Raw genomic sequence first — 27789 nt, 5'->3', positions numbered from 1 at the left:
TAATTGTCATCATTATTCAAATTTATTTCTAACGGTAATTTTTTGCATTCGTTGTTGAAATTTCCCGCGCTTTAAAACTGGAAAAAGCAAAAACTCTACATCCGGTTGAATAAAACCAATCAACTCTCAAATATGACGTTTGGATTCTTTATATCCAATTTGATTGGATAAATCAATTTTTTTCTACCTAAACAAAGTTGCATTTATTTGAGGAAAAAAGAGAGAAAATAATTCGTGAAAATAGCTAACCTCTAATAATAAATGTGTACATGTACTGTTATTAATTTTTAGCAATTTGTATAATTTTGATAATTGAAATGGCAGAAGAAGAAAATCTTAAAGAGTACCGTTGGGAGACTGGTTACGAGAAAACTTGGTAATATATTATTATTCTGTCATTTATTTATGGTTTACATATTTGAATAATGTAAAATAACTTTTGAATTCTGTAGGGAAGCAATAAAAGAGGATGATCATGGAAGTTTTGAAGCTTCAGTTGCGGATATTATTCATAAAGCCAAGAGGAAACGTCAATTGGAAAAAACTGGAGGTGCTAGACTGGGGATGATGAGACATCTTTATATCATTCTGGATGTCTCTGAATCAATAACATCACAAGACCTCAAACCTACTAGGCTATTTTGCACTGTTAAAGTAAATTTTATTCACATAAATTATTCAAAAATATGTAAAAAAATCGTATTTAATTTTTATGATTTATATTTTTTAGCTTCTTGAAGAATTTATTGATGAATTCTTTTATCAAAATCCAATTAGTCAGTTGGGAATAATTGTTACAAAGAATAAAAGAGCTGAAAAGCTCAGTGAATTATCTGGAAACGCCAAAAAACATATCAAAGTATGAACAATGTTTTAATAATAAATGTGATTGGTAATTTTTTCATATTTACTTTATTTTTAGGAAGTAAAATCTTTGTTAAATTCAACTTCTCTCACAGGAGAGCCGTCATTACAAAACTCTCTCGAGCTAGCACTGAAGTCATTAAAAAATCTTCCATCTCATGCTAGTCGTGAAATCTTAGTGATTATGGCATCATTAACAACATGTGATCCAGGTGATATTTATGATACAATTCAGGTAAATACAATTTTTTAAATTTTCTATTTAAAAAAAAATTACTGTATTGAAGATAAGTTCTTCTAAACAATACTATGTATTTGCTTTTTTAACATATCTAATATCGAATAATATGAAGCTTACGATTTACTTTGGCTTCGGTTAGATAATAATCATCTTGTAAGCTATTTTCGTATGCAAAAAATATCTATTTCTAACAATACGATAAATGTCTCGCTTGGTATTGATTGATTACTTTAAGATGTAAATACTTTAACTTAATGGAGTACTAAATTGTTTTATTAAATTCAAATTAAAATAAATGTTTTGCACAGTTTTAAAACTAAAAATATTTTATCTTATATTATTAATTGAATATAAGAATTTAACCACATATAAATTTAATTGTAATAAAAATCTAAAAATTTAATAAGTGATCTTTGTTAAACTAAAATTATATTTTTTTATGTTAGACGTTAAAGTCAGAAAGTGTAAGATGTAGTGTCATTGGACTCTCAGCAGAACTACACGTTTGTAAAAAAATGGCTACACTAACTGGAGGTGAACATGCAGTTGTACTAGATGACAAACATTATCGAAATCAATTAAAGATTCACGTAGATCCACCACCAGCAGCAACACGACTTGACGCTGCATTAGTCAAAATGGGATTCCCTCATCATGCTTTAAGCTCTAGAGCTGACATATCTATGAGTCTTTGCATGTGGTAATAATTGTTCTACGTTATTATTCATTATTGTTCATACATTTATATTCATATTCATTTTGATGAAATCTTATGTCGTTTAATAACAGCCATGCTGACAGCACTGATGATTTTACCAAGCTATCAAGTAATGGTTACCTTTGTCCTCAGTGTCTTAGTAAACATTGTGAGCTACCAGTTGAATGTAAATCATGTGGACTTACTCTTGTCTCTGCTCCTCATTTAGCAAGGTCTTACCATTATCTCTTCCCAGTGAACCACTTTAAAGAAATGCCTCATGACAATTCAGTAAAGTCGTTTTGTTACGGTTGTCAAAAATCTTTTTCAGATATGGATAAAAAGGTCAGATTATCTTCGTTTTGTTTAGAAATAAGTCAATATAATATGATATAACGATTTCATTGCCAATTCAATTGCAGGTTTATGTATGTGAAAAGTGTACGCAAACATTTTGCATTGATTGTGAGATTTTTATTCATGAGTCCTTACATACATGCCCTGGTTGTGCCACAAGTACTGCATCATTTCACAAGCCGATGGAGAATAGTAACACCTAGTAGTAGTGAAACAGGTTATTAAAATATTTTTTATAAATTATTTTTTCTTTTCATCCTATGGATGAAATGACAACTATTAATATATACGTAAATAATTACTAAAGTAATTATTCGTTTACTAATAAATTTTTTTTAAAAACAGTACAAATAGTTGTGACAATTGTCGATATAAAAATAGTTAATCCAATTTAATTCTATATAAACTAATAATTAACAAAATACATAATTTATATGTAAAGGAGTTAATACGCAAATGATTACGTAAATATAGAGCTGTATCTGATTGGAAAGATGATCCGTAATGATACTGTCTGAGGATTTAAATTGAAATCGGAAGACCTTTGAAAGTTTAGCTAATTTACGAATTATGATTAATCGTCTGGTTGAATGAGAGTAGGTAACAGAGAAATACAGTCGCAAAAAGTGAGATATCAAGTGAATGAGACTGAGTGGGAGGCAGCCTCAGATTTGTCACATTGAACAGGTGCGAGTGAACGTAAAGATACAAGTAATACTATTTTTTAGTTCGCGCTCAACCGTCGTTACGAACAGTTTTTTAAAAAAGATCGGTAATGCAATAATACTGCATTTACCAATAAAATTTTATTATTAATTATTTTTATGGATTTATTGAATATTTTCCATTTCATTAAGGGTGAGTTACAACAATTGAAAGTTCATTTTTGCTTCTTTTAGTAGATTAGCTTTGTTTAGAAAAAAAAATTGAAATAATTTAAATTTCAATATTACAATATAGAACATAATTATCATTTAATTATTTACCTGTCATAATTAATGATAATTTTGTTGTATTGACAGTTTACATTTGTTATCTTGTGAAAATTCTGTTGTTTTTACAAATATTCTTTGAGTTCATCGATAATTGAAAAATAATCTTATCATTTCTTATAATTATTACTTTTCCTTTACCTTCTTTCAACAATGATCTAGTACCATTATCACTCGCTAATAAACTTTCAAATTAACAATAAATTATTAAAGAAGTTGTATATTGATTTATTAATGTATAAGGAAAACTTCAACTCAATACCATGTATTTATCACATTTCCTACCAGGAAATTTGTGGTCATTTTGTTTATTTTATGATTTTTATTTCTTTTTAACATTCAAATGTGAGTTATAAAAAAAAAAAAAAACTAATCATCAGTAGAGATAAATATAAACAATTTTTTTTAATGGTAATTATTTTTTATCAAATAGTTATTGCATACAATACTTAAGAAAAAAACCATATAATACATTTTGGTCAAGGTAATAATACTAAAGTATTCTTTTATGTAAGCATAATGATTATTGTGATAATAAACATTATTCAGAAGGTATTTATTTATTACTTATGTTGATCTCATGGGATGTTTTTTTTAAAAATTTTATTCTTACATTTGAACGCAATTTCAACGAATCGTTGATGTCAGTTAAGATATCCACTTTAGTAAATAATATGTTATTAATTCTTTCAAAATTAATATGTAATTAAAGTATATATTTATCTAGTTTACATATTAAGACTAGACTTTTTTCATGTAAAATGCACCTGTATGAATAATTATTATTATTCAGTTGTCTGGTTGTGAAGATTAAGGATTGAAGATTTTTATAAATGCAGTGATAATATTATTATGTATGTTATTAAAAATTACTTCAATTGTGTCGATGTTGCTTTACACTAGCTTAGTGTTGGCGGGAATAAGTGAATCAATCATTGAATTCAGGTAATAAAAAAAAGTTATAAAAAATTTTTGGAATTCAAAATAACTGAAAAATAATGAAAATACTTTTTATTATCTGATATTTTGATTTGTCGGAAAGATTTAAAATATAAAAGACAATTAATGACACTTCAATGTTTCATCATTTAATTCTTTTATCATATTTATCATTTAATTCAGCATACATTGATTGACAAGAAGTTGAATGTATTTTTATCCTTACCTAGGTCAAAATACAGGTAATCATTATCTGAAATATTAGAGATTAAATGCCAATGGAATTATTTATTTATTCATTCATTTTTATTCGTTACTCATAGAACCAATTATGTAAAATTGTGACCTTAATACTAATAAGAGTCAAAATGAGACATGTTGGCGCCAAAGTACTAAATTTGGCGGTCAAAGCCTTACCTCGGTCTGGGTCCTCGACCAACATAGAAACTTTGTGATTGCATGATGAAATAGTCCTTGAATGATGTTTATTAAAGGAATCGACGTTAGAAAAAAATCAGGAAAATTAATCAATTTTCTGTTTATTGGATTATAATTATGTTATAATTTACATTAATGATTACATCAATTACATTCTTGAAATTCTACAAGATGTTATCTTCTTTTTCATGACAAATTTCGTAATAGGAATTGACGCAAGGATCAGTATTTAAACAAAGATGTCAATGAGTTACTTTCTAATAAAATTACTCGGTGAGGAGGAATTGAATGACAGGAAAAATCGTCTCATGCATTTTAATTGTTTTGTTCTATCTTCCAATTTTGATCAATCGTTATATATTTTTTATCTGTATATATTTCATTTCATTTTTAAAATTACTTTAGGCTGTATGTAAACAATTTTTTAATTATAACTTAAACAATTAGCCATCTTCTAAGGAAAAATTTATATTTGATAAATATTGTTTGTTTGAATAGGATAAGTGAGCAACAAATTGTATTATGGCCACAAAATTATGGAAAGCGTTGATCAGACGAAGAATAGAAGAAGATAATGAAGGAAAAGGCGAACTGGCAAGGGTATTGGGTTTATTTGACTTATCAGCTCTGGGTGTTGGAGCAACTTTAGGTTTAGGAGTATATGTACTAGCAGGAAGTGTCGCTAGAGAAACTGCTGGACCAGCTGTCTGTATTTCATTCCTTATTGCTGCATTTGCATCTGCTCTTGCAGGTAATGAATCAATGTTATCCGTCAAATCTTATTATTTATAAATAATAAATAAATAAATACTAGCATCTAAAGTCGATACATATTTTTAACTAATGGCTTTGTTCGGTTTATTCAACCTCATTAAAATTGAATTTTCAAAAAGTCATTTGATAAATGTTTTCAATTATCAAATGACTTTTTAATATCATTAATAATTAATCACAATTGTACGATAAATAGAAACAATTTTCGGATAACTTGTTTTTAATTTTTTCAGGCATGTGTTATGCAGAATTCGCTTCAAGAGTTCCAAAAGCAGGATCTGCATATGTTTATAGTTATGTTACTGTTGGTGAATTTATTGCTTTTGTTATTGGATGGAATCTGATTTTAGAATATGTTATTGGTATATATATTTCACTAAAAAAAATCTTCACGCAATAATGAAGATAATAAGAAATTAAATTATAATTGTTTTAGGCACTGCTAGTGTGGCTCGAGGTTTGAGCAATTATGTTGACTCTTTGATTGAAAATAAAATGCGAGATTATTTTCAATCAGTTATGCCAATAAATGTACCATTCCTATCAGATTATCCAGATTTTTTTGCTTTTCTTGTTGTTATGCTTCTTGTTCTTCTACTTTGCATTGGAGTCCAAGAATCGTCTTATTTGAATATGTGTTTTACAGCTGTAAATTTAGTTACTATTTTAATAGTGATTGTTGCTGGATCTATAAAAGGTAAATTTTCATTGACATAAAAAATACATAATTTTTAAAAGAAGCTAAAAGATTTTTTTTATAGCCGATCCAGCTAATTGGCGTATTCCGAAAGAGTCTATACCACCAGAAGTGAAACACGCAGGTGTAGGTGGATTTATGCCATTTGGAATATCAGGAGTAATGTTTGGAGCAGCTAAATGTTTTTATGGCTTTGTGGGATTTGATGCAGTAGCAGCTACTGGAGAAGAAGCTAAAAATCCACAGAAAAACATTCCACTTGCTATCGTTATATCACTATCAATAATTTTTGCAGCTTATTTTTCTATTTCTACTGTGCTCACAATGATGTGGCCTTATTACGATCAGGTTCGTATAATTTCCCAATATATTTTATCATCAATGCTGATTAAAATGATATTAAAGATATTTCAAATCAAAACAATTCTTGTAAATATTTCAGAATCCTGAAGCACCATTCCCTTATGTTTTCCAACAAATTGGCTGGCCAGTAATTATGTGGATTGTAAATGTTGGTGCAGTATTTGCATTATGTACCAGTCTTCTTGGAGCTATGTTTCCACTTCCAAGAATTTTGTATGCTATGGCAAGTGATGGAGTGATATTTAAATTTCTTGCAAAAATTAATAATCGAACTCAAACGCCAATTCTCGGAACTATAATCTCTGGACTACTCATCGGTAAGATAAAAGCACCATATTACAGATATGATATTTATTTAAAAAGTAACGAATGAGTGAACATTTTCTTTTGTAATATCTTAAGTGTTGAAATAGATAAGTAAACTCTTTATTATATTAAAAAACTAAATTTTCTAATAATTTTTTTTGTAGGTCTGATGACATTAATGTTTAATCTGGAACAATTAATTGACATGATGTCTATTGGAACTCTTTTAGCTTACACAATAGTAGCTATTTCTGTACTCATTTTAAGGTATCAAAAAACTAGTCCAAACGTTAAAATATTCTCTCATATGCCAATGGAGAATCATTCAAGTTATGTAGATTATTTTAAAAGAGTTTTCAATATTTGTAACGAGAAGGTTGCTACAAACTTTTCTAGTAGAGTGGCCAGTTGGGGCGTTCTAGTTTTTGGTAAGTAATTTAGTAATTGTGAATTATTCTTTTCTAGTTATTACTAGTTAATCTTAGTATATTGAAATATTTTGATGAGCTAACATCAAATGAACCATTTTTTTTATCAAAAAAGTAAAAGAAAAACATTGAGTGTGTAAATAAACCAGTTATATTTTTTTTGAAATACATACATTCTCATTTTACTGTGTAGCAATACTAGTATTTATCTTTGGATTAACAATCAAATACGTACAATTCGACAACAATCCAGGCGATATTTTTGCTTATTTTGTTTTAATGTTAATTGGTTTAATGATCATATCAACAATGTTTGCAATTGGACGACAGCCTGTTGATTCTATCACACTTGCTTTTAAGGTAAATATCAAACAAATGAATGTTTGTTCAATAAAACATATTTAATGAATATTCTTTCCATAAGATACTATAATTTTGTTAATAACAGCTGATAAATTATTTATTGATATTTAATTTAAGTGATAAAAATAATTATCAACTGATTCCAATTTATTTTTATTACTTAAAATTTCTTGATAATAAATTACAAGAAAAAAATTGCTTTTTTATGCAAATTGAATTTTTATCTTTGTTGATATTATTAAAATTAAAATAAAACAAATACGAATAGTTAATTAAATTGATATTTTTAATTGAAGGTTCCACTCGTACCTCTTGTGCCTTGTGGAAGTATATTCATAAATCTTTTTCTAATGCTTCAACTCGATATTTTCACATGGATTAGATTTGTTGTATGGATGGTTATAGGTGAGTAATTACATATATAGATAAAAAAATTACCACATTATTATTTACTAAGTAGAATACTCTTAATTTGGTTTTGGATTATTTTCTAGGTTTTTGTATTTATTTCTTTTATGGAATTAGAAATAGTTCTCAAGGACAAAGAGACAGATTATTAAATAATAGAACTACTATTCATGATTACACCAATCCAGTGAGATTAGTAACAAAGTTTTAAATGAGAGTAATTAAATGTATATTTTTATCATTTATATTTTTTTTAAGTACTTGCAATATTTTAATAAAAATTAAATTATTTTTTGTACTTGTTATTACATGATTTATTTATTTATTTTTTTAAACCATTTCTTACTTATTTGTTTAATTTTTATTTCATTTATATTGGACTCAAAAAAATTATCCAGTATGAAGGATAAATTAAATATGACCAGAATGGAGATAAAATATGACAACGAAAGTAAAAAATACTGGAACATATATTGTGCCAAAAAGTATACTATCATACAGATAATTGTTTTGATCTAATGAAATTGAAAAGTGATCTGGAGTTACTTAGTTGGAAGCATTATTTATTGCATACCTTCACTATACTTTTCTATTAGATCAACAAATTCTTACTTTTCTTCAAGTATTAGTAATCAAGCAACGTTACCATCAAGTAATACACTTTAATAAAGTAAAGCTTTTTTAATAATAATATATTAATATTGAATTATATTTAAACAATTAAAATATTATTAAAAACCATTAAGTCAACAGTTTTTATCTCGTGCCACATACTTATACAATAAATTTCTCATACAGGTAAACTTACTTTTACTCAAATACTATTAACTTAACAAGTAATTGTAGATAATTGATTTGCATTATCATAATAGTAATCTACAATAAACAATGCAGATAATCTATATTAAATAAAATTTATCAATGTAAATAACAGAGGAGAGTTCAATTTCGAAAATACTAAAGATACGGAAGAAATGAAAGATAAATTGAACTAATTTAGAAAAAGTATCAAAGAAATAAAAATATATCACACAGTTGCATAATAATTTCAGTCTAATTCTTTGCTCTTAGCTTATCCAAAAATACAACATTATGCAACAACAATATTTTTGTTAGTAACCTTCGTCTATGATACTTCAATATATGTATTTATATTTTCTCTCACCTATAGAGTTATCATTACAAATAAAGTAAGAATAATAAAATGATAGAAGAGAATCATAAAGAGTGATAAGCAACAGTTCATAGACGTTTTCAAGTATCAGTTTCTAAAACTGACAAGCAAAGCATTGCTTCTTTGCATAGACAATTCTTGTTACGTGTAAAATAACTTGGTGTCATTTGTAGATACGTAACATTCTATCTAACGATTTAATGATCAGTTTTCTTTTTTCTTCATTCCAGATAAAATCGTTTGTTATATCATAATTAACGTTGTTACTTAAATTAGTGGAGACAACGGCAGTTATTCCAGTAATTTCATGGTAATTATGATACGTAAACTTACACAATTTAGTCTTATCTGAAAACCATTCAAAATTATATAAATTGTATTCAATATGTTTTGAGTATTAAATACAGACAAAAATTATCTTTCAAAAAAGAGACAAACTTAACACCAATGTCAATCATTTAAGCAATGAGTCACATATAATCGACCATCAATTGGCAGAATTAGCATGATGCAATGCCACAACATTGATTGTATTTTTTTTTCTTCATGCAGTTCACCACTCATGTAAAATTTCAATCATTTCTTATTACCACAAACAGTCTCTATTCAATCAGTGCTATTGTTTAGTATTTTATAAAAATTAAGATAGAAATCGTTGTAATCATATTGATAAAATCATCAATCAGTTAATTAACTCATCAGTTTGCAAATAAATAACTCATTATCTTAATTTCAAAGATGTTTACCGAATTATGGAAAGCTTTGACGAGAAAGAGAATAATCCGAGATTTAGAAGATAAAGGAAAATTAGCAAGAGTGTTAGGTTTATTCGATTTGTCAGCTCTTGGTGTTGGTGCAACACTAGGTTTAGGCGTGTACGTTCTAGCAGGAAGTGTTGCCAAAGATACAGCTGGTCCTGCAGTATGTATTTCTTTTCTTATAGCAGCTATTGCTTCAGCACTTGCAGGTAGAAAAATTATTATTTTCTTTTATTTAGTTTATTGTTCAAATTTAATAAATAAAATTTTTTAGGAATGTGCTATGCAGAGTTTGCTTCTCGAGTCCCCAAAGCAGGATCAGCATACGTTTACAGCTACGTAACAATCGGAGAATTCATAGCCTTCATCATAGGATGGAACTTAATTCTTGAATATGTTATTGGTGAATTAATATTTGTTAATCAAAAGTTAAAACGTTTGAATAAGTTGACAAAAATAAATTTTCCATACTTACATATTTCAAAGCTACCGCCAGTGTTGCTCGAGGTTTAAGCAGTTATGTTGATTCCTTGGTTGACAATAAAATGCGGACTTATTTCCATTCAGTAATGCCGATAGAAGTATCTTTTTTATCGGAATATCCAGATTTTTTTGCTTTTGGTGTTATTGTGCTGCTAGTTGTTTTACTTTGTATTGGAGCACAAGAATCATCATATCTGAATATGGGATTCACAGCCATCAATTTAACTACAGTACTCATAGTAACTATTGCTGGATCTATTAAAGGTAAAAAATTTTTCCAAAACGTCGTTTTATGTATAAAGCCAACAATCAAATTTCATAATGTTTAAATTATTCAAAATAATTAATTAATCTACTTGGAATGTTTGTTTATAAATAGCTAATCCTGCTAATTGGCAAATAGCCAAAGAAACAATACCACCGGAAATAACAAACCCAGGAGTTGGTGGATTCATGCCATTCGGGTTAAGTGGAATAATGATCGGAGCTGCAAAGTGTTTTTATGGATTTGTAGGATTTGATGCAGTGGCAGCTACAGGAGAAGAAGCTAAAGACCCACAAAAAACAATCCCCCTTGCTATTGTCATCTCTTTGACGGTTATTTTTGTTGCTTATTTCTCAACATCTACTGTTCTTACAATGATGTGGCCTTATTACGATCAAGTTAGTTTTAAAATGTTTGAAAAATTAATTTGTAATAATATTGCAACAAAATTAATTTTTCTTTATTTTAGAATCCTGAAGCTCCACTTCCGTATGTCTTTCAAAAAATGGGTTGGCCAGCATTAATGTGGATTGTAAATATTGGTGCTGTTTCTGCACTTTGTACTAATCTTCTTGGCTCAATGTTTCCTCTTCCTAGAATTCTTTATGCTATGGGAAGTGATGGAGTGATTTTTAAATTCTTCTCGAAAGTCCACAGTAAGACTAGGACTCCAATAATTGGAACTATTGTGTCTGGAGCTTTTATAGGTATTATAAAAAAAAGTATTTAAGTAAATATTCATAAGTATTTTTAGTAATTTCTTATTTTTATATTATTTTATTATCTAGGTCTTATGACACTGATGTTTAATTTAGAACAATTAATCGATATGATGTCTATTGGAACTCTGTTAGCTTATACAATAGTTGCTATATCTGTTCTCATTTTAAGATATCAAAAATCAACCTCACAAAAAAGTATTAAAGCATCTGCTAATCATTCAAGTTCATCATTAGAAACATATTCACCATTTTTAGAATATTCCAAGATAATTTTCAATTTTAATAATCAAGATACTCCAAGTACATCATCTAGCAAAGTGGCAAGTTGGGGTGTACTTGTATTTGGTAATTATATATTTGAAAATAATTGAAAGAAGTTCATTTAATTTGAAAAAACTATTAATTTACTTTTATCCTCAGCAATAATGGCATTTATATTTGGCTTGTCTATTAATCGTTTACCATCAAGTAGCTTATCAATAAATATATTACTATACTTGGTTTTGTTAATTTCTGGTATGATTGGTGTACTTACTGTTGTTGCAATCAGTAGACAACCAATTAATTCAGTAAAACTGGCTTTTAAAGTATGTTTATAAACTATTAATAATAACAGATTTAATGTATTTTATTTTATTACGATATTCTTTGACTTATTTCAAATATGTTTACAGGTACCTTTAGTTCCATTTGCACCTTGTTGTAGTATATTTATAAATCTCTTTCTAATGCTACAATTAGATATGTTCACATGGATCAGATTTTCTGTGTGGATGGTTATAGGTTAGTAACAATACAAATATTTACTGCTTTAATTTTTAAATCACTATAATGAGTATTATTGTATTAATGTTTTGTTTTCAGGTTTATGTATTTACTTTTTTTATGGAATAAAAAATAGTGTTCAGGGTCAAAAAAACCAATTAAAATTCCAAAATATACCATCACAGGAGACACAAAGCACATCACAGAATTTTTTTTAAATAATTGTTTTTTATTTTTTATTTATTCCAAAGACTCACTATTCTCATAATCATTATCGAATTGGTTTGTTTTAAATATTGTATTGTAAATATTTTTACAATTTACATATTGAGCGCAATTTTTAGCGTATATAAATTTTTACTGTACATATTTTATTTTGTATAGTATAAATGCGGCTAAAATTATCTAGTATTATTCATCATTTTGTATTATTTTTTAAATAAAAAGAGTATCAAAAAAATAGTATTATTTATAAATGAAAACAATAAGTGGTAAAAAAATAAAAAACATTAGGTTGACTATTTTTAAATATCTATTATACTTATGTATAAATATATTATGCTCAACTATAAATGGAATGTATGAAAAAATAAACAAATTCGATGGAAATTCTATTTGGCTTATGTTCTTTATAATAAATTACTTTTTAAATAATATAAAATAATTATTTAAAAAAATGTATATAAATTAAAACATGGAAAAATGAAAAAGTGAATTGAAAACAATTAACAACAATAACTACACGATTTCACTGAATGACTAGAACCTAAAATAGGCCTTAAGATATTTAAGTTTAATATACGCCAACACCTTGGTTCTGATGCCAAAATACTGAGAAAATAGATAAATTTTTTTATTTTAAAATTTACTTCTTACCGTTTGTAAAACTTCTAAGACTTATATGCTGCCAATTAGCCTGAAAATTAAAAAAAAAGAAAAAATAAGTGTAAAATTTACAATTCTTTTTTTATTAAAAATTGTTTATTTTTAATCAAAATTATTTACCCCAATTCCCGTACTCCATCCAGTGCCAGCAGGATTATCTTTTGTGACACCGATTCTCTTACAAATTATTCCAGCACCAGAAATTGCCCAAACTTGATTACAATCAGGACTAGTAGAAACGTGCCTAAATCCTTGTTTAGCCGTAAGAACAGAGTGATCAATATGTATAGGATCATTTGGCATAGCAGGTAATGTTTGCCAATAAGTTCCTTCAGGAAAGACTTTAGGTTGAATTTCCCGTCTAACAGACAATCTTCCAGATGTATCCAAAGCCCATACAACGTTTTTTCCTACTGAAATTTGTTTCAATTGTGCGCCAGGTGGTGGTTCAACATTTGCCCATAATTCTCCGATAGGTTTAGCTTTCGTGATGCCAACACGCCAGTAAGATGATCCATTTTTTCCTACGGCCCATACTTGGCCTTCAGATCCACAAGAAATACTAATGAGAGCTTGATCACTAGGTATGTGTTCCCAAGATACTCCTGTAGGACAAGATTCTGAAACACCTCGTCTAAAGAGAGCTTCACCATTGGCAGCAACAGCCCAAACATCAACAAGACCATCAGAACCAGCATCTTCTGGAGAATACAATGATATATCGACTATTTTCGTATTACCTAATTCTTTCCAAGGGCCACGAGTAGTTAATAAACATCTTCTAAACCATCTTCTTCGTCTAACGTAATCAGTAAAATGTTTCTTTCCATGATACTGTGAAGGAAAATCAGTGGCATACTGCCATCCATCTCTGTCAACACCACCTGGAGTGTGAAAATCTATAATCCAATCAGATACCCATTTCCAATGCATGGACAGTAATTTAGTATGCTCTCGAGTACGTTTGTGTCTTCCAGTTATATCACTCCACATATAACGATCTGTTGGTAGACCATGTGATGTATATCCTGTAACAGGATTCCATCTTTGATTTTCATAGACAAAATAATTATGCATATCGGTCATGGGGTAGATGTCAGCATTATTGGTACCAAGTCCTTTGAGAAATGATCCACCCCAACCACCAGTATAAACCCACGCTGTGTTATCGTAGCCAATTCCCCATGTAATACCAGTGCTACAAGTTTCGACTCTCTTTAGATGACCTCCCATTTGTCTCCAGAACATTGATACAGGTTCGACAATAACAGATGGTGATTTATATAAAATACTATGTAGCGTCATAAGTCCTTTAATTCTCAAATGAGTTATATTTTGTGATGGTATCCTATGGCAATAAAATGTAAACTCTTTATCGTCAATAAAAACTCTGTAGCCTCTCTCTTCACATAATATCTTCAATGAGAAATCTGTACCAGGTTTCAGAGGACTTCCTCCACCTCTCTCTTCATCACCCCATTGACCATTCTGGTACGTATTTCTTACAATTAAATTTTCATTTAATCGCGGATTAAAATGGAATGCTATGTCATGTGTATCAGGAGTTACTTTATACTTATGATTTGTTGCCTTATAACAGACAAAATTAAAAGAAAGTCGATCAGCATCATCATGAACACATACAAAAATATGTAGTGAATGACCAGGACTAAATCCATTATGTAAAATACTCTCAAATGGTAATTCTTTCCCTACATTGTCTAGCTCCTGTGTATATATCCCATTAGATAGTTGAGTTGCTTCAGCAATTACTGGATCATATACAAATACATCACCTAAAGCTGTTGTTGACCAAATTGATTTTGGCCCAGGTCTTCCGTAAACATTATTCATTTGACAAGTAACTGTGGTTATATGACTCATCCAATCCTCCATTTCCGTATCACTGGCAAATTGTAGCCGCAAAACTTTGGATTTTGGCAATCGCGGAGTGTGAATTGCGAGTCGCGGATTACCCGGTTCACTGCAGCAAACCACACAAACTATTTCCATCACAGGAAATTGCATTATTGTTGTTGCACCATCAGCATTTAATACTGTTAAAGTTCCTGAGTCTAATGACCCGCTATCGCTACTTATCCATTCAAGTTCGATAACACAATCTTCATAATTATTACTCCCTTTTAATTTACACTTAGCATCTCCGTTTTTTACCCATGAAGATCTGAAATACAACAAATTATACAAAATAAAATTTAAATCTGGTTTTATTTTAGTAAAACTATTTTTTTTATTAAATAATTTACTCACCTTTCAACAGCTTGTTCCCAAACCGAAGAATCAAAATTAAAATTTTTCATTCTATTTTTTAATTCTTCTAAAATATGCATCCTCCACGATTCAGCAATTTCTCCTTGAGTTAAAGAATAATTATCAGCAAGCCTAATACATAATTAAAAATTAGACTAAAATGAAAAAATACATAAAAAGTTTTTATCAAAGTAATCAAAATACCATTTAGGTGGATTAGAGGGATCAACAAAACAAGCTCCAGCTTCAACCTTGCACCAAAGTACATCACATTCAGCCCAATAAATAGCAGCAATACTTTCATCTTCACCATAAACTCCAGAGTCTCCAGTCCAATCTGGATCAAAAATGCTACCATCAGTTTCAGGATGAGCTTCAACACCCACCATAGACCCAACTGAGTGTACTGGACTCCAAGCAGCAGGATTGACTTTAATTGTACTACTCATTCCTTTTCCAGAAATTACTGTTGCTTCTCCACTGTGTGAAAGTGATTCATTAGAAATTGTTATATTTGCAGCACTATCCAGATTCTCATCATTACTAGAATTTGCAGAATTATTTTTTTCATCTGCATTGTACATCTGTTGTAGTGATGTTTGTTGAGATAGTTCATTTTTGGATTGTTCATTTTTTTGCCAAAGTTTTAAAGACGTTGGAGTTGGTGCAGATCTAGATTGTTCTTCCCAATCTCTAATAAGAGCAGCACATTCTCCGGTACTCTGGGGTCTATTTAAAGAACTCCAACTTTGATGACGTTGTTGCTGAGGAGTTCCACACATGCTGTGACGGTTACTAGATGACAAACTGGCATTGCTGCTTGCTCTACTTAATTGTAAAGGTGCATTAATGATTTTCCATTTTTTTCCTGTTAATTCTGAACGATTGATTCCTGTTCGATAATATAAACATCTATCTTCATGTCCAATTGCCCAAACCTAGTTTAAAAAAATTACAATAATTAGAAAATGATACGAGCAAATGTACATAAACAAATTGATACTTTACTTGATCATTAGAAGCTACAGAAACCGAAGCCATTTTGCTTAACATTTCCACCCATCCAGTTCCAGTAGCAAGCTGTTCGCACATTCCACTCATGTCTCCTTTAATCCCTTTTCTAAACCATACATTGCCATCATGTGTTACTGCCCATACGGCATCAAAGCCAACGCTTACTTGAACTAAACGTAGATCTTTTTGAGGAGGTTCAACTTCACTCCATTCATCACCCATTGGATTTTCTCGAGTGACTCCAGTTCTAACTAAAGCTTTACCATCGTTAAGAATGGCCCAAACCAATCCTGTAACTCCTACGCTAATTTGTGCTATTTCTTGACCATTTAATAATTTAATTGCACTCCAACGTTGGCCTTCAGGTGATGTAGAGCTAACGCCAACTCTAAACATCACTCGTCCATGAGCAGTAACTGCCCAAACTACCATACTACCAGGAGTACCACCAGGTATTTGAGTTCCTCCTATTGCTACATCAATAAATGGTTCTTTGGTAGGATCTTTGTGCAATGGAGCAATAGCACACCATGAATTCATTGCACTGTATCGTCGATATCGAACCCATTTACGTCTTCTGACACACGACTTCCATTGTTTTTTGATTGAATAAGTTGCTGGAAAGTCTACTGCGTATGTCCAGCCCTATAATAATAATTAGTAATTTATTTGTATAGCTCATTCATTGTCTATATATATTTTACCAATTAAATACCGTTACTAACGTCGTGATCCAATGGTTGACCATCTAAAGTCGTTTCTATCTGCCAGTCACCTTCCCATTGCCATGCCATTGATGGAAGTTTCACTTTGTCCCGAGACCTATCAACTGTTCCGTCTGCATTTGAAAAATTGTATCTGTCTGTTGGTAATAATCTACCAGTAAATCCTTCCAGAGGTAACCATCTCTAGAATTTCAATTATTATTAAAACCGCTGATGATTATGATTCAATTAGAAATGATGCACTGACAATCAAGTTTTATTTCTCATTATGATACCTCATTTTCATAAGTTTCTTCTTTGATCCTTATGGGAATATCCAGCTCATGAACGTGTACGTAAACTTGGCGATCACCTCCTATGGCCCACATGAAATGGGGGATAGCTGATAATCTTTTAAATTCCAATCCAAGATACATGAACTCACGCCACAAATTTCCTGATGTTGAAAGCCCAAACACTCTGCCTTCATTATTGATTGCATAAAGATATGAATTTGGCATGATGTCTTATCTATTATCAAAATAAATGAGTCAATATAAATCGAAATCGTGAGTAATCTTAAAAAAAAACATTACTTTTATGAGTGAATTTCAGTAAAGAAAATTGAATTTATAATCAATTTGTTCTTAATTCTCTCATTAGATTTGATCTTTTCAAAAATTATTATCTACACGAATTAAATTAGTTTCACAATGTAATCTCACTATTTAATAATAATACAATAAATATTATTGGGTTATATGAGGGCTATCAAGTAGCTGTCAGTGTTAAATGACGTTTATTGTATAGGTTATGCTGTCTGTTCGATATCAATAAAGGTTGATATAGTCGGGTGAAAGCAGCTATAGTGATAAAAAATTTAAAAACACTTTTAATTACAGATATAAATAATAATGGTAATAACTATGGATTTGTGGATTCATCATAATGATGAAAAAAATGAGAATAATCTTGTAAGAGGTTCAGTTTCAAATCTGCTCAATGTGTGATCCTAGACAGATGTTTCAAATAATTTATAAAAGTAGAGAAATTAAAAAATACACTGAATATTTTTTTAGAGCTCATAAATTGATTATTTCTTAAAAACAAAATAGTAATTTATGTTGATAAAATTAGAAAGTTGGTATTGAATAATAAAATGAAAAATTGGCAAATAAAAACACAATGGAAAAGTATTATTCTATTTTAATATGGGTAAAATAACTACTTTTTATTCAGAAGATATCAACAAATATTGTCACTAATCATCTGTGACATTTTCTTTTTCATGTTTTACTCGAGATTTGCATGTTAAATTTAAATTTAAATGCCACGTTAAGAATGTGTTTCAAATTACATGATACGAATATTTTTCACAGTTTCGACTGTTTTTTTCATAAAAATATAATTAAATTAATAAAAAGTTTTGCAAAATTTTACCCTTTCATGTACACAGAGTTCGATTAATGAAAATATAATATCGATAAATTAAATATTGTCATTTTGCTTATGGATTTATATATGAAATTATAATGACTTAAAATTAATGTTAACAAAAGTTTTGGAGTAAATGTATTTTTGTAACCATTGTTACAATGATTATTTATTGATGGATTACGTTTATTATTTGAATTTTTATTGACTTGTGGAAATATTGTTTATTCAGTTTGAATACGAATTCGTATTTAGTTGAATGATTCAATAAAATGAAGATGTCGTTGTATGGTCGATATAGTGACAGTAAAGCAACATGCTTTTGTTTCTCCCACATGAAGAAAAAAATACATAACAGACTCTAAGCAACTCTCACAACCTCTAAATTTCAAGTGTCTAATATTCCAAAAAATATGATTAACTTATTAAATTACCGTCTTAAAATAGATCTTGCAAATTTCTATAATGACCAGCGAAAATTAAGTTACATTTACGTTGATACAGATAAAATCACATATGTTTCTGGATTACATAAAAAAATTAGTGATGTTTTCAACATTGACCGGCCTTTTCATCTTTTCACGGATGAGAATATATTTTTACCATTGAATGAAGATATAAGGATTATTGATAAAAATGACACTATCATGTAAGTCATGCAGATAAATCATTTAAATGTATTAATTATATTTTACAATACATATGATGTTTAGAGTTCTGCCAGAATCTTCTAATCTCATTGGAATTATCAATCAGCCGGCATCAGAAAAATTCCAAGCTCAAAAGGATTTTACTAAGCTTAAGGAATTTGAAAGTACAGAATCCAAAACGAATCCTAGCAGTCAAAGTGAATCAACATCAGATACAGATAATGAAACAAAAATCAATGTAACAGAACAACTTAAAGCGAATAATAACCACACAAAATGTGAAGAGTTTGTTGATTCCGCAAACCCTCCTAAGAGAAAAAGAAAACGAGGTCGTCGGCGAAGAAAGAACCCTACTCAGACTGCGGAAACGACATTTCCACTAGTCAATGAGAATTCAAATAATACGCGTAATCAATCAGTAAATAATCATTGTAACAATGGTTACAAAAATACATCTACTCCAAAACATTTGAAATTCAATTGGGAGGATATAGAAAATAGAAATGAGAAAATTAATGGAAATTCACCTAAACATTTACATGAAACAAAACCAACTGTTCGTTCCAATGAATCTGCTGATTTAACTTTATTACTGGGATTGAAGAATTCAAAAAGCCCATTGAGATTTGTTAGTAAAAAAGTGAAACCAAATTCCCCAACATCTCTGGAGACAACAAATAAAAATCCTGAAAAAAATGAAAATAAGAAAACGAAAAAACTTGATTCTCCAATAACAAATGGTGTTGTTCCTGACAAAGAAAATGTTAATTATGCTAATATTAATCCGCTTGATTATCCAGCATATTCATCAGAATTTGAAGTTGATGATGTTCTTGCATTCAGAGTAAGTATTTGATTTTTACTTTAAATAAATATAATATGAAATATTTGTTAAAATAAATTTATTTTTTGTCAATTTTATAGACATTAAAAATGGCCGAAGATTATTCTCCTACTGTATCTGGATATATTATTGCGAAAACCGTATCCAAAGACTGTACTCAAAATAACTACGTATTCAAAATCCTCGGTAGTTTTCTTTTATTCTAACTCGAATATTATAATTCTGATGAAAGTCTGAATGTTATTTTTTACATTTTTTAAAAATATAATTACAGAAGGTCATGACCAAATGAAAACACCGAATGGGAAATTTTCTCTTCTCAATGATGAACAAAATGATGATAATGATACAAACCTGGATGAAGACGCATTGGTTACTTTAAATGCAACTCATCTTGTGGAGCCACGATTGATCTATCGCGTAAAAGCTAACTAAGTTCGTACTTTTTTATTCAATTTTATTTTTTTTTAATATCCATCGACTTTAATTTATTTGATTTGAGATATAAATAAATTTACTTTTTTTTAAAGTTTAAATTAAGATAAGTATCAGTGCTGTTTTTAGTGTTATGATCTTCGTTTAAGAACCAAGAAACTCATTGCCAGATCCAGCACATTTTGTGATACCCATTTCAGGCCCACTTCCCATACATAATCTAGGATTAAGCTAATCATGGATCAAGTAGCAATAACAGTCTGACAAAATGAAAGCCTAAGTTACACGAAAACTTTTCGCTTATGATTAGTATATCAAACCTTATACGAGATATGAATATAAATGTTTCAAGATTTTTTTCATACCATTCTTAAGATTTTTTTTGAAGAAAATCATTTTATACTGACCGATTTAATAAATGATAAAGTAACATACACAATGTGTTGATACTCTAAACCATTACTCTTAGAAGAAAAATGTAGGATTATTTTGATACAAAGAATAAAACATCTAAGCATTTTATACATTATCATTACAACATAGCACGCAAATGTATTCTTTTGCACTGTCAGTTCGATTTCTGATAAGTTCCTTTCAATTTACGGCAGAGAAAAAAAGCAAAAAAAAAACTCGAGGCATCAGGGAGCCTATTCTTATCTCTCACTTTGATAGAGGTTCTCAAGCATGAAAACGAAAAATCGATATTATCTTCAACGAAATTTTCGTAGTAGCCTTTTTGGACTTGAGATAAAATTTTTGAACTTCTAAAAATGGCTAACTACTATGACATTTGCTAAAATTTCATTCTTTCTAGTTGCTGCTTGGGTAAACTTTGCAAATGTAATAATCTAATTAAAATAAATCTTCCATTTATAGAGATGTTATCAATAAAATAATACCTATAAAAAATTAATAAGTTAGACTTTTTCACAATAAGATTGACACAAACGCCCACATAAGATTGTTTCGTAATTACCTCCTATGTATCTTTCAATATTACTTTACTAGTTCTATCTTTGTATCGCAAACTTTTTTTCTTCCTTGTTATTGTTTTTTCATACTCAACCCTTCTTAGCTATGAACTATTTTTTTTCGTTGAAAACGTTACAGTCTCTCGATATTTTTCTAGATGATATATACGAATATATCGATTGTTCGCATCACACTATCCAACAAAATCGTTAGGTAACTGCCAACAGTACTACTTGAAGTTATATATCTAACGTTCACACTTTCTCTCTTGGTATTTTTTTCTCCGTCATGATTTTTTACTTTATTTCTAGCCCTCAATTATAGCTCACATGAGCTGACAATATTATTTTTCATCTTTCTGAGAAAAATCTCTTATAATTGTTCTATTAATTTTCAAATATTCAATTATGTTTGATATTTTTCTTTGAACTAGATTATTTCTTGAAATTATTCTATTGCAAATTTGGCTTATTAATCTACAATGAACATTAATTACATACTAATTGTCGGTTTGATTCCAGAATTATTTAGTGAACTCATGTTTTATAAATTTATTTCATTAATTAGTAAGTAATGAAGGATTGTGGAATCATCATCTATAAAATAGGTTGTATGGAGTAATATTTTGCATTTATCTATATTACAGCTGAAATTCAATGTCGGATAAAAGACAATTACTGCCAATTTTGTTGATTAATTGTTCAATTATTTGCAGGGACAAATTTTTATTACTTATTAATTAATTGTTTTCAACTAAGGTGAAAAAAGTATATTTCTTTTATCTTTCAATTATCAGATCTTCATCACATTTGTATTAATGATTTGTTTACACAAAGAACATGAACGAAATGTCAAAGTGTTCTTATATAAAATAGTTTATATTATCTGATGATGAAATATAACTTTCAAGAAAGTCAGTTTCTATGAAATGAATACGAAATGTTAAAGCTTTAATGTTACAGCAGTAGAGTTATTACAGTACTTGAGTTTAGAATTTCTTTCTTATAATTAACATCAAAGCATCAATAATATGCTCCATTTATTGATACAAATTGATATTTTTTGATAAAAGTTTGTGTAGCATTATCTATTATTAATCATGCTTAATAAATAATTAAAATTCTTTTCCTTAAGAATATGTTATTTTGTACTATTTTTTTTTAGTCTCTGTATAATGTTTACTATCAAAATATTTTTCATCTTAACATTTCATTCATCTCAGTCTAATAATACCGAAATCAATTCCAAAATAATTTTATCAATTTTTCTGCAATGGAAAATGTCTTCAACATACCTGAATTTAGTCCAAGAATCTGGAGAGCTTCACACAATGTAACTTCAACCTAATAAAGATTGATAGTTTATCTATTTATTCTCTTCTGGAACTTATCCATCTCACTTTGATGTAGATCTATACTTAATTTTTTTTCTCTCATCTATTTTGCTGCTATTGAAAGATTTCTGGGTCATTACATTGAGGCATGATTGAACTGAGATATATATATATCAGGATTTTGGTATGCTCAACCTGAAAATTTACAGATATAAATTAGTTTTATTTACATTTAATGGATTTACATTTATGGTTCATAAGTAATATGATAATATAAGTAACGAGTTATTGAACAATATATTGGCATGATTATGTTTTAATTAATTGATCAATACATTATAGAATCAAGTTATCATCATATCCAATAGTTTGCCATGAAGTATGAATGTATTATCATCAACATTGGCAGTTTATCTCAATGTTTTGTATCAACTGTCAATAATATTCCATCATTATTATTGAACATCAGTAATTTCCATTTCCTAGAGCAACTGTAAGCTCCTTCACAATAATTCTATTTAGATCACTTTGGCATAAGGATAAATCAGCTTTGAACATTGAATGTGCTATTGTGTTCATGGAGTAGATACACATAGATGTGCGTGTTATCTAAATATGGAATATTTTTTTTCAGCTTCATCATTGCATTCAATCGCTTTTGTGTAACTGAATGACAGCTTATGTGGATATTGATGGAATCGAAAGAGAAAAATGTTGCTAGAATCCACCAATAGATCGACATTTTTTTTTTCAATGTTGTCAGAATACTTTTGCAATTTTAATTAATTTATTTGCTATTGAATTTAGCAATCAATCGAATATTTTCTATGTGAATAAAAGCCATATTGACCATTGGAATTTTTAAATTCTATTTAATAATCGATAATTGGTATGCAGGAACGAAATAAATATATCCTTTTCAATATAAGGAATTAATGATAATCAATAATGCAATAAAGTTTTTTAGATTTTTAATAAATTTCTTTGAAAAACGAAGTAAATTTTATAATTATATGAACTTTTTTTAATCGTTTTTTATTTATTCTGAAATTATGATATTTAAACCGCTTACATGAGTTCAAACCGTGTTGGAAATTATCGAACCATTAAATTGCATGAATTTTATGATGATGAAATGCATACATGTTTACTTTGATGCATTAAATCTTGACTTGTACTACGGAATGGAAATTTAAAACTGTATCTAAAAAATATGTTTTATATACAGTTATGATAAGAGAATATTAAAATTTACAATTAGTTTTTTGTTCAACTAGTTTAATGGATTGACATTACTACTCGTCTTTGATAGTAATGGAAATTTCTGCAGGATCTTAGTGAATCGATAACTTTCTTTGCCGGATGTGACATTTTCTCATTCGTGCACTTAATACATAATTACCTTTAATTCTTCAAAAAAGGTAGAGAATACAAATTTAAAGAAATATTTCATCAAAATCGATTTGTAAAAATTGCAGTTAAAAAAAAAAGTTAATTTAAATATGCAGTGAATCTGTAGTTATCTCAAACAATGTGCAATATCATTGGTATGCTCATATTTTAAAGTCATTTTGACAATATAAATATATATTGATTTAAAAGAAAGAAGAAGTAGGGTAAATAAATTAAAATTTTTCATCAGATCTTCTTCATTTTTGGCATCATTTCTTTGGCATTGTTATTTCAACGTAAAATTTTATTATTTATGAAAAATTATTTTATTTATCCGATTTGAACTGGAATTTAAAATAAAGTAGATTCAATTATTCAAATAAACTACAAATAAAGAATGAATGTCTTTCAAAAGTAATACCAAATACAAATTATTTGATTTTTTAAATAAACTCTAATATGTACTTGAAGATGAAGAAATTGATTAAATCTAAACGAAAATAAAATTAAACATGTTTAGCTTAACATAAGCTCAAGAATATACGAACAACAAAAGATGATAGTGTTAGACCACTACTTTATTTTAAATAAAATCTCTAAACATTTTGTGAAAAAAAGGGATGTAAATAAGAAGTATAAAACTTTTTCAAGCTTATTTTTAAATGATTTCCAAAATTCTATTGAATAAAATATTAATTAAATATAATGACCATGATTAGATTAATACTTTAATAAATATCAATTTTTGTACATAAAATCATCATGAAAAATGATAGAAAGTAAAAATTGTAATTGATTGATTAATAATTAATCAATTATTATTATTAGAATTATTCTCATAATAACAAAAATGATAATTCTCTTGTCAGTGCCAGAAATGATACAAAAGATGCTGTATTTTTGGTAAACTAATTAAAATGTATAAATATCCTTTGACAATTCCATTATTATTAAAATCTTTTTCTCAAGAATAATTGAAAAGAAAATAATAAAAAGTCCTATCACATCTCCGACTCGTATTACTACTATCAACATCATGACTAATAATAATACTATTTCACGTTTATTTGATCATTTTAATGAAATCTTTTGAAATAAATCTGCCATTGAAATATGCATCAACTTTATTAGCAAAGAAAATGGGTTTTTTGTTTCTGTTTTGCCTGGATAGCTGAAAAAAGTCAATTTACATGGAAACAGGTTGACTTAAATGAAAGTATAGTTGTTATGGAAGACAACAAAGATGAAATAAAAAGCTGAAAATAAGCAGCTTTGAATAATCCTTATTGGAGAGTTGCAAAGCAGAACGAGCTAGATATATTATAAATCCAAAAATTAAATGTTCTAGCACGATCATCTTATCTACTACTTTGTTGTCAATTACTTTAACTGATGAGCTGAACAGATATACTACTATTTTTATAAAATTCAATTTACTGATTAAGTTTATTACGACAGTTTATTTGTACTTTCTATTGATTACTGGAAACTTTTCTTCTTGTTGCAATTAATGCAATCACTTGAGAATTATTTTGCCTGCAGTTGGAAATCATGATTGAAATTGAAAAATAAACTTATCCAAGAATCCTACAATATCAATTATTTCATTTTTATGAGCATTCATGAATTAATGATTATTCTGGAGTTTTTATTTTTGAACTTAATATAAAGTAACAAGAATTATTTCAAATTGTACTGACGTAAAACTCAAATTGTGTCTGGGAGTATGATATCAGTTGCGATTTGGAGTCACGATAAAACGAAGGTATCCCATTTGAAGATTTCAAGAATAAAATCAGAGTTTAAAGCTAGTGTGTTATACATGCAGACATGGAGAGAAGAGCATAGAAAATATTATGACTTTGTTTAATATATTTCATTGCCAATTTATGTGATTAAAATAATACATGGACAATGTATTCAATATTCAAATTTTATATGTAAATTATAGTTGATGATTGTTAAAAATGTTTATCATATGCATTTTGTAGTTTTTGATATTATTGTTATCATTAGTGGTTCCAACAAATTATATTCTTTTTAAAAATTCTCACCATGTAACCCATGTCAGTGACAACTTTTTGCTTCAATTTAAAATAAATAGTGATAATTATTTTCTAGAAAGTTTTAGAGAAGTTTTTTTTCAAGAAAATTAAAGAAATAGAATACTTATTCAGTTATTTGATACTATTGATATAAATAATGAAAATCATTGTAGAAGAAATAACATTCTTAACTTTAAATTTCAATAGCCTTGGAACAAAACATTGTATGACAATAAATTTAGAAGTTTCGAAATACTAGAAATATTCCCTACGAAATGCTTTCGATGCATTTTATATGGATGATTCCCTCTTGTTAAAAAACATTTCTTCCGAAGTTTTGTTTTTAACAGAAATTAAAGTTTTAAATCCACTTTCCTTCTACATAGATTTGACTTTTATCAACCAAAAAAGAAATATTTAAAAAGTCCCTTGTGTAATCCATTGGAACAGTTGCAAAACATTCGCATTATTTATCTGGAATTTTTTCAAAATAAAAATATTTAAAAAACAAAAAAAGTAAAAAGTAATATAATTCTAATCGTGGTTAACTTCCACTTCATTTTCTTCTGTCACTAGTTGTAATAACATTCACTAATGATTTTAAATATTTTTTTTGTAGGGAAATGTAAAACAGATAGTAAAGGTAAACTGATTGAAGTAATAAAAAATATTATGATGCAGCATCAGCTTCTAAAATTTAGATGAAATTGAAAACTGAAAGAGTGAATACCGATAGATGACTCACCTCATGCCGGCATAGAATATCAATGGATTGTAGGCTACGATTTTATTACAGTATTGGGCATACAAGTTTCCCTTAACTCAAAAATTCAACTAAATATATATATATATATATATATATATAGATATATATCAATTTATAAATTCGCACGACGAAGAATATTGGAGAGAGTCGTGACAAGTTTGTGAAATAAGTCTCGATTATTGTCTCATGTTCATTCGGATGTATGTCTGCAATTATTTAATATGTAGTGAACGTTACCTTTAATTATCTACAAATCAATTTAATTCATCAGCTACTACTTCAACCTCTTCCCTTTTTTTCTTATCTATTTATTAATATTTTTCATCTTCATACATCTTACTCTATTTTTACATACAGCTTTTCTGAGTTGAGAGAATGAAAGAACTCTACTAATTCAAAACTGACTGAATTGCGATTTAATGAATTAATAATTTATAATTATTCATTATTTATTAATATTGTAGTTGGACTTTATTATATTTACGAAACTTGAGTGAAGAAAAATGAGTAGACAGAAGTTTCATACTTTTTTCATGATATTTATCGTTTAAATTATGTAAATGAAGATTTAAATGTAATCATTTTTGTTTTAAATGCGATAACTTTGACAGTAGTTATTACACAATTATAAAAAAATTTTTTTTCAAAGCTTCTTGACAATCGTAACTATGAACTTTATAAGAATATTTTTTTTAAGTTGTTTTTAAAGTTATAAAACATATCAAATATTACATAAATATGCAATAACAAAAAATTTTATTTGAATTTGACGTTGTGAATTTTTCCAAGTTATATTGGCATAGCTCCAAAAGATAAATTAAATTTTTATGTAAATAATTGTTTGTAAATAAAAATGCTAAGAAAAAAAAACTAGAAATGTTTAAATATGTAGATGCAATTTATACTACTGTTGGATTTTATAAAAAAATACAGTTACGAGTTGTAAACAATGCAGAAAATATGAAAAAAATTCTATAATTGTAAAATAAGAACAAACTATTTAATATGTT

At 28.2% G+C, this 27789-nt stretch overlaps 5 protein-coding genes across 13 annotated transcripts; 4 read left to right on the top strand and 1 right to left on the bottom strand.

The window, feature by feature from the left end:
- Nucleotides 1-188: 188 nt before the first annotated feature.
- On the top strand, nt 189-2374 carry Ssl1 (general transcription factor IIH subunit 2 Ssl1). The gene is made up of 7 exons (XM_035082123.1): nt 189-376; nt 453-654; nt 731-859; nt 923-1099; nt 1552-1805; nt 1895-2147; nt 2225-2374. Exons 1-7 carry the CDS (start codon nt 318-320, stop codon nt 2360-2362), a joined length of 1212 nt encoding a protein of 403 aa, XP_034938014.1. The 5' UTR covers nt 189-317; the 3' UTR covers nt 2363-2374.
- Nucleotides 2244-8165, top strand: LOC118066237 (cationic amino acid transporter 3-like). 4 transcript variants are annotated; one of them, XM_035082121.1, is made up of 10 exons: nt 2244-2376; nt 5027-5279; nt 5536-5664; nt 5739-5999; nt 6064-6347; nt 6442-6679; nt 6833-7096; nt 7290-7456; nt 7756-7864; nt 7954-8078. In XM_035082121.1, exons 2-10 carry the CDS (start codon nt 5051-5053, stop codon nt 8076-8078), a joined length of 1806 nt encoding a protein of 601 aa, XP_034938012.1. In that variant the 5' UTR covers nt 2244-2376; nt 5027-5050. The 4 variants fall into 4 exon arrangements, with proteins under 4 accessions (XP_034938012.1, XP_034938009.1, XP_034938013.1 ...); XM_035082118.1 differs by lacking the exon at nt 2244-2376 and adding an exon at nt 2440-3017; XM_035082122.1 differs by lacking the exon at nt 2244-2376 and adding an exon at nt 3861-4096.
- A 383-nt stretch (nt 8166-8548) lies between these two features.
- On the bottom strand, nt 8549-17836 carry Pex23 (peroxin 23). The gene is made up of 9 exons (XM_035082160.1): nt 17505-17836; nt 17205-17439; nt 16930-17112; nt 16199-16849; nt 15395-16128; nt 15191-15322; nt 13040-15104; nt 12911-12950; nt 8549-9389 (listed from the first exon to the last, which is right to left on the bottom strand). The coding sequence occupies exons 2-9, from the start codon at nt 17427-17429 to the stop codon at nt 9205-9207; spliced, it is 4215 nt and encodes a 1404-aa protein (XP_034938051.1). The 5' UTR covers nt 17430-17439; nt 17505-17836; the 3' UTR covers nt 8549-9204.
- Nucleotides 9107-12701, top strand: LOC118066257 (cationic amino acid transporter 3-like). 2 transcript variants are annotated; one of them, XM_035082161.1, is made up of 10 exons: nt 9107-9351; nt 9780-10008; nt 10074-10202; nt 10286-10546; nt 10662-10945; nt 11017-11254; nt 11336-11614; nt 11690-11856; nt 11944-12052; nt 12134-12701. In XM_035082161.1, exons 1-10 carry the CDS (start codon nt 9349-9351, stop codon nt 12250-12252), a joined length of 1818 nt encoding a protein of 605 aa, XP_034938052.1. In that variant the 5' UTR covers nt 9107-9348; the 3' UTR covers nt 12253-12701. The 2 variants fall into 2 exon arrangements, with proteins under 2 accessions (XP_034938052.1, XP_034938053.1); XM_035082162.1 differs by lacking the exon at nt 9107-9351 and having other exon boundaries at nt 9365-9962.
- A 760-nt stretch (nt 17837-18596) lies between the features above and the next one.
- On the top strand, nt 18597-27252 carry coil (coilin). 5 transcript variants are annotated; one of them, XM_035082166.1, is made up of 5 exons: nt 18597-18991; nt 19056-19836; nt 19917-20022; nt 20111-20271; nt 26633-27252. In XM_035082166.1, exons 1-4 carry the CDS (start codon nt 18756-18758, stop codon nt 20269-20271), a joined length of 1284 nt encoding a protein of 427 aa, XP_034938057.1. In that variant the 5' UTR covers nt 18597-18755; the 3' UTR covers nt 26633-27252. The 5 variants fall into 5 exon arrangements, with proteins under 5 accessions (XP_034938057.1, XP_034938056.1, XP_034938058.1 ...); XM_035082165.1 differs by lacking the exon at nt 26633-27252 and adding an exon at nt 20389-21029; XM_035082167.1 differs by lacking the exon at nt 26633-27252 and adding an exon at nt 20421-21027.
- Nucleotides 27253-27789: the final 537 nt, after the last annotated feature.

This window comes from Chelonus insularis, unplaced genomic scaffold (assembly GCF_013357705.1).
Source record: "Chelonus insularis isolate UGA/USDA-ARS -01 unplaced genomic scaffold, ASM1335770v1 contig_338_pilon, whole genome shotgun sequence".
Lineage (NCBI taxonomy): Eukaryota > Metazoa > Arthropoda > Insecta > Hymenoptera > Braconidae > Chelonus > Chelonus insularis.
The sequence above is the reverse complement of the archived record's forward strand: the minus strand, read 5'-3'. Positions and strand labels throughout refer to the sequence as shown.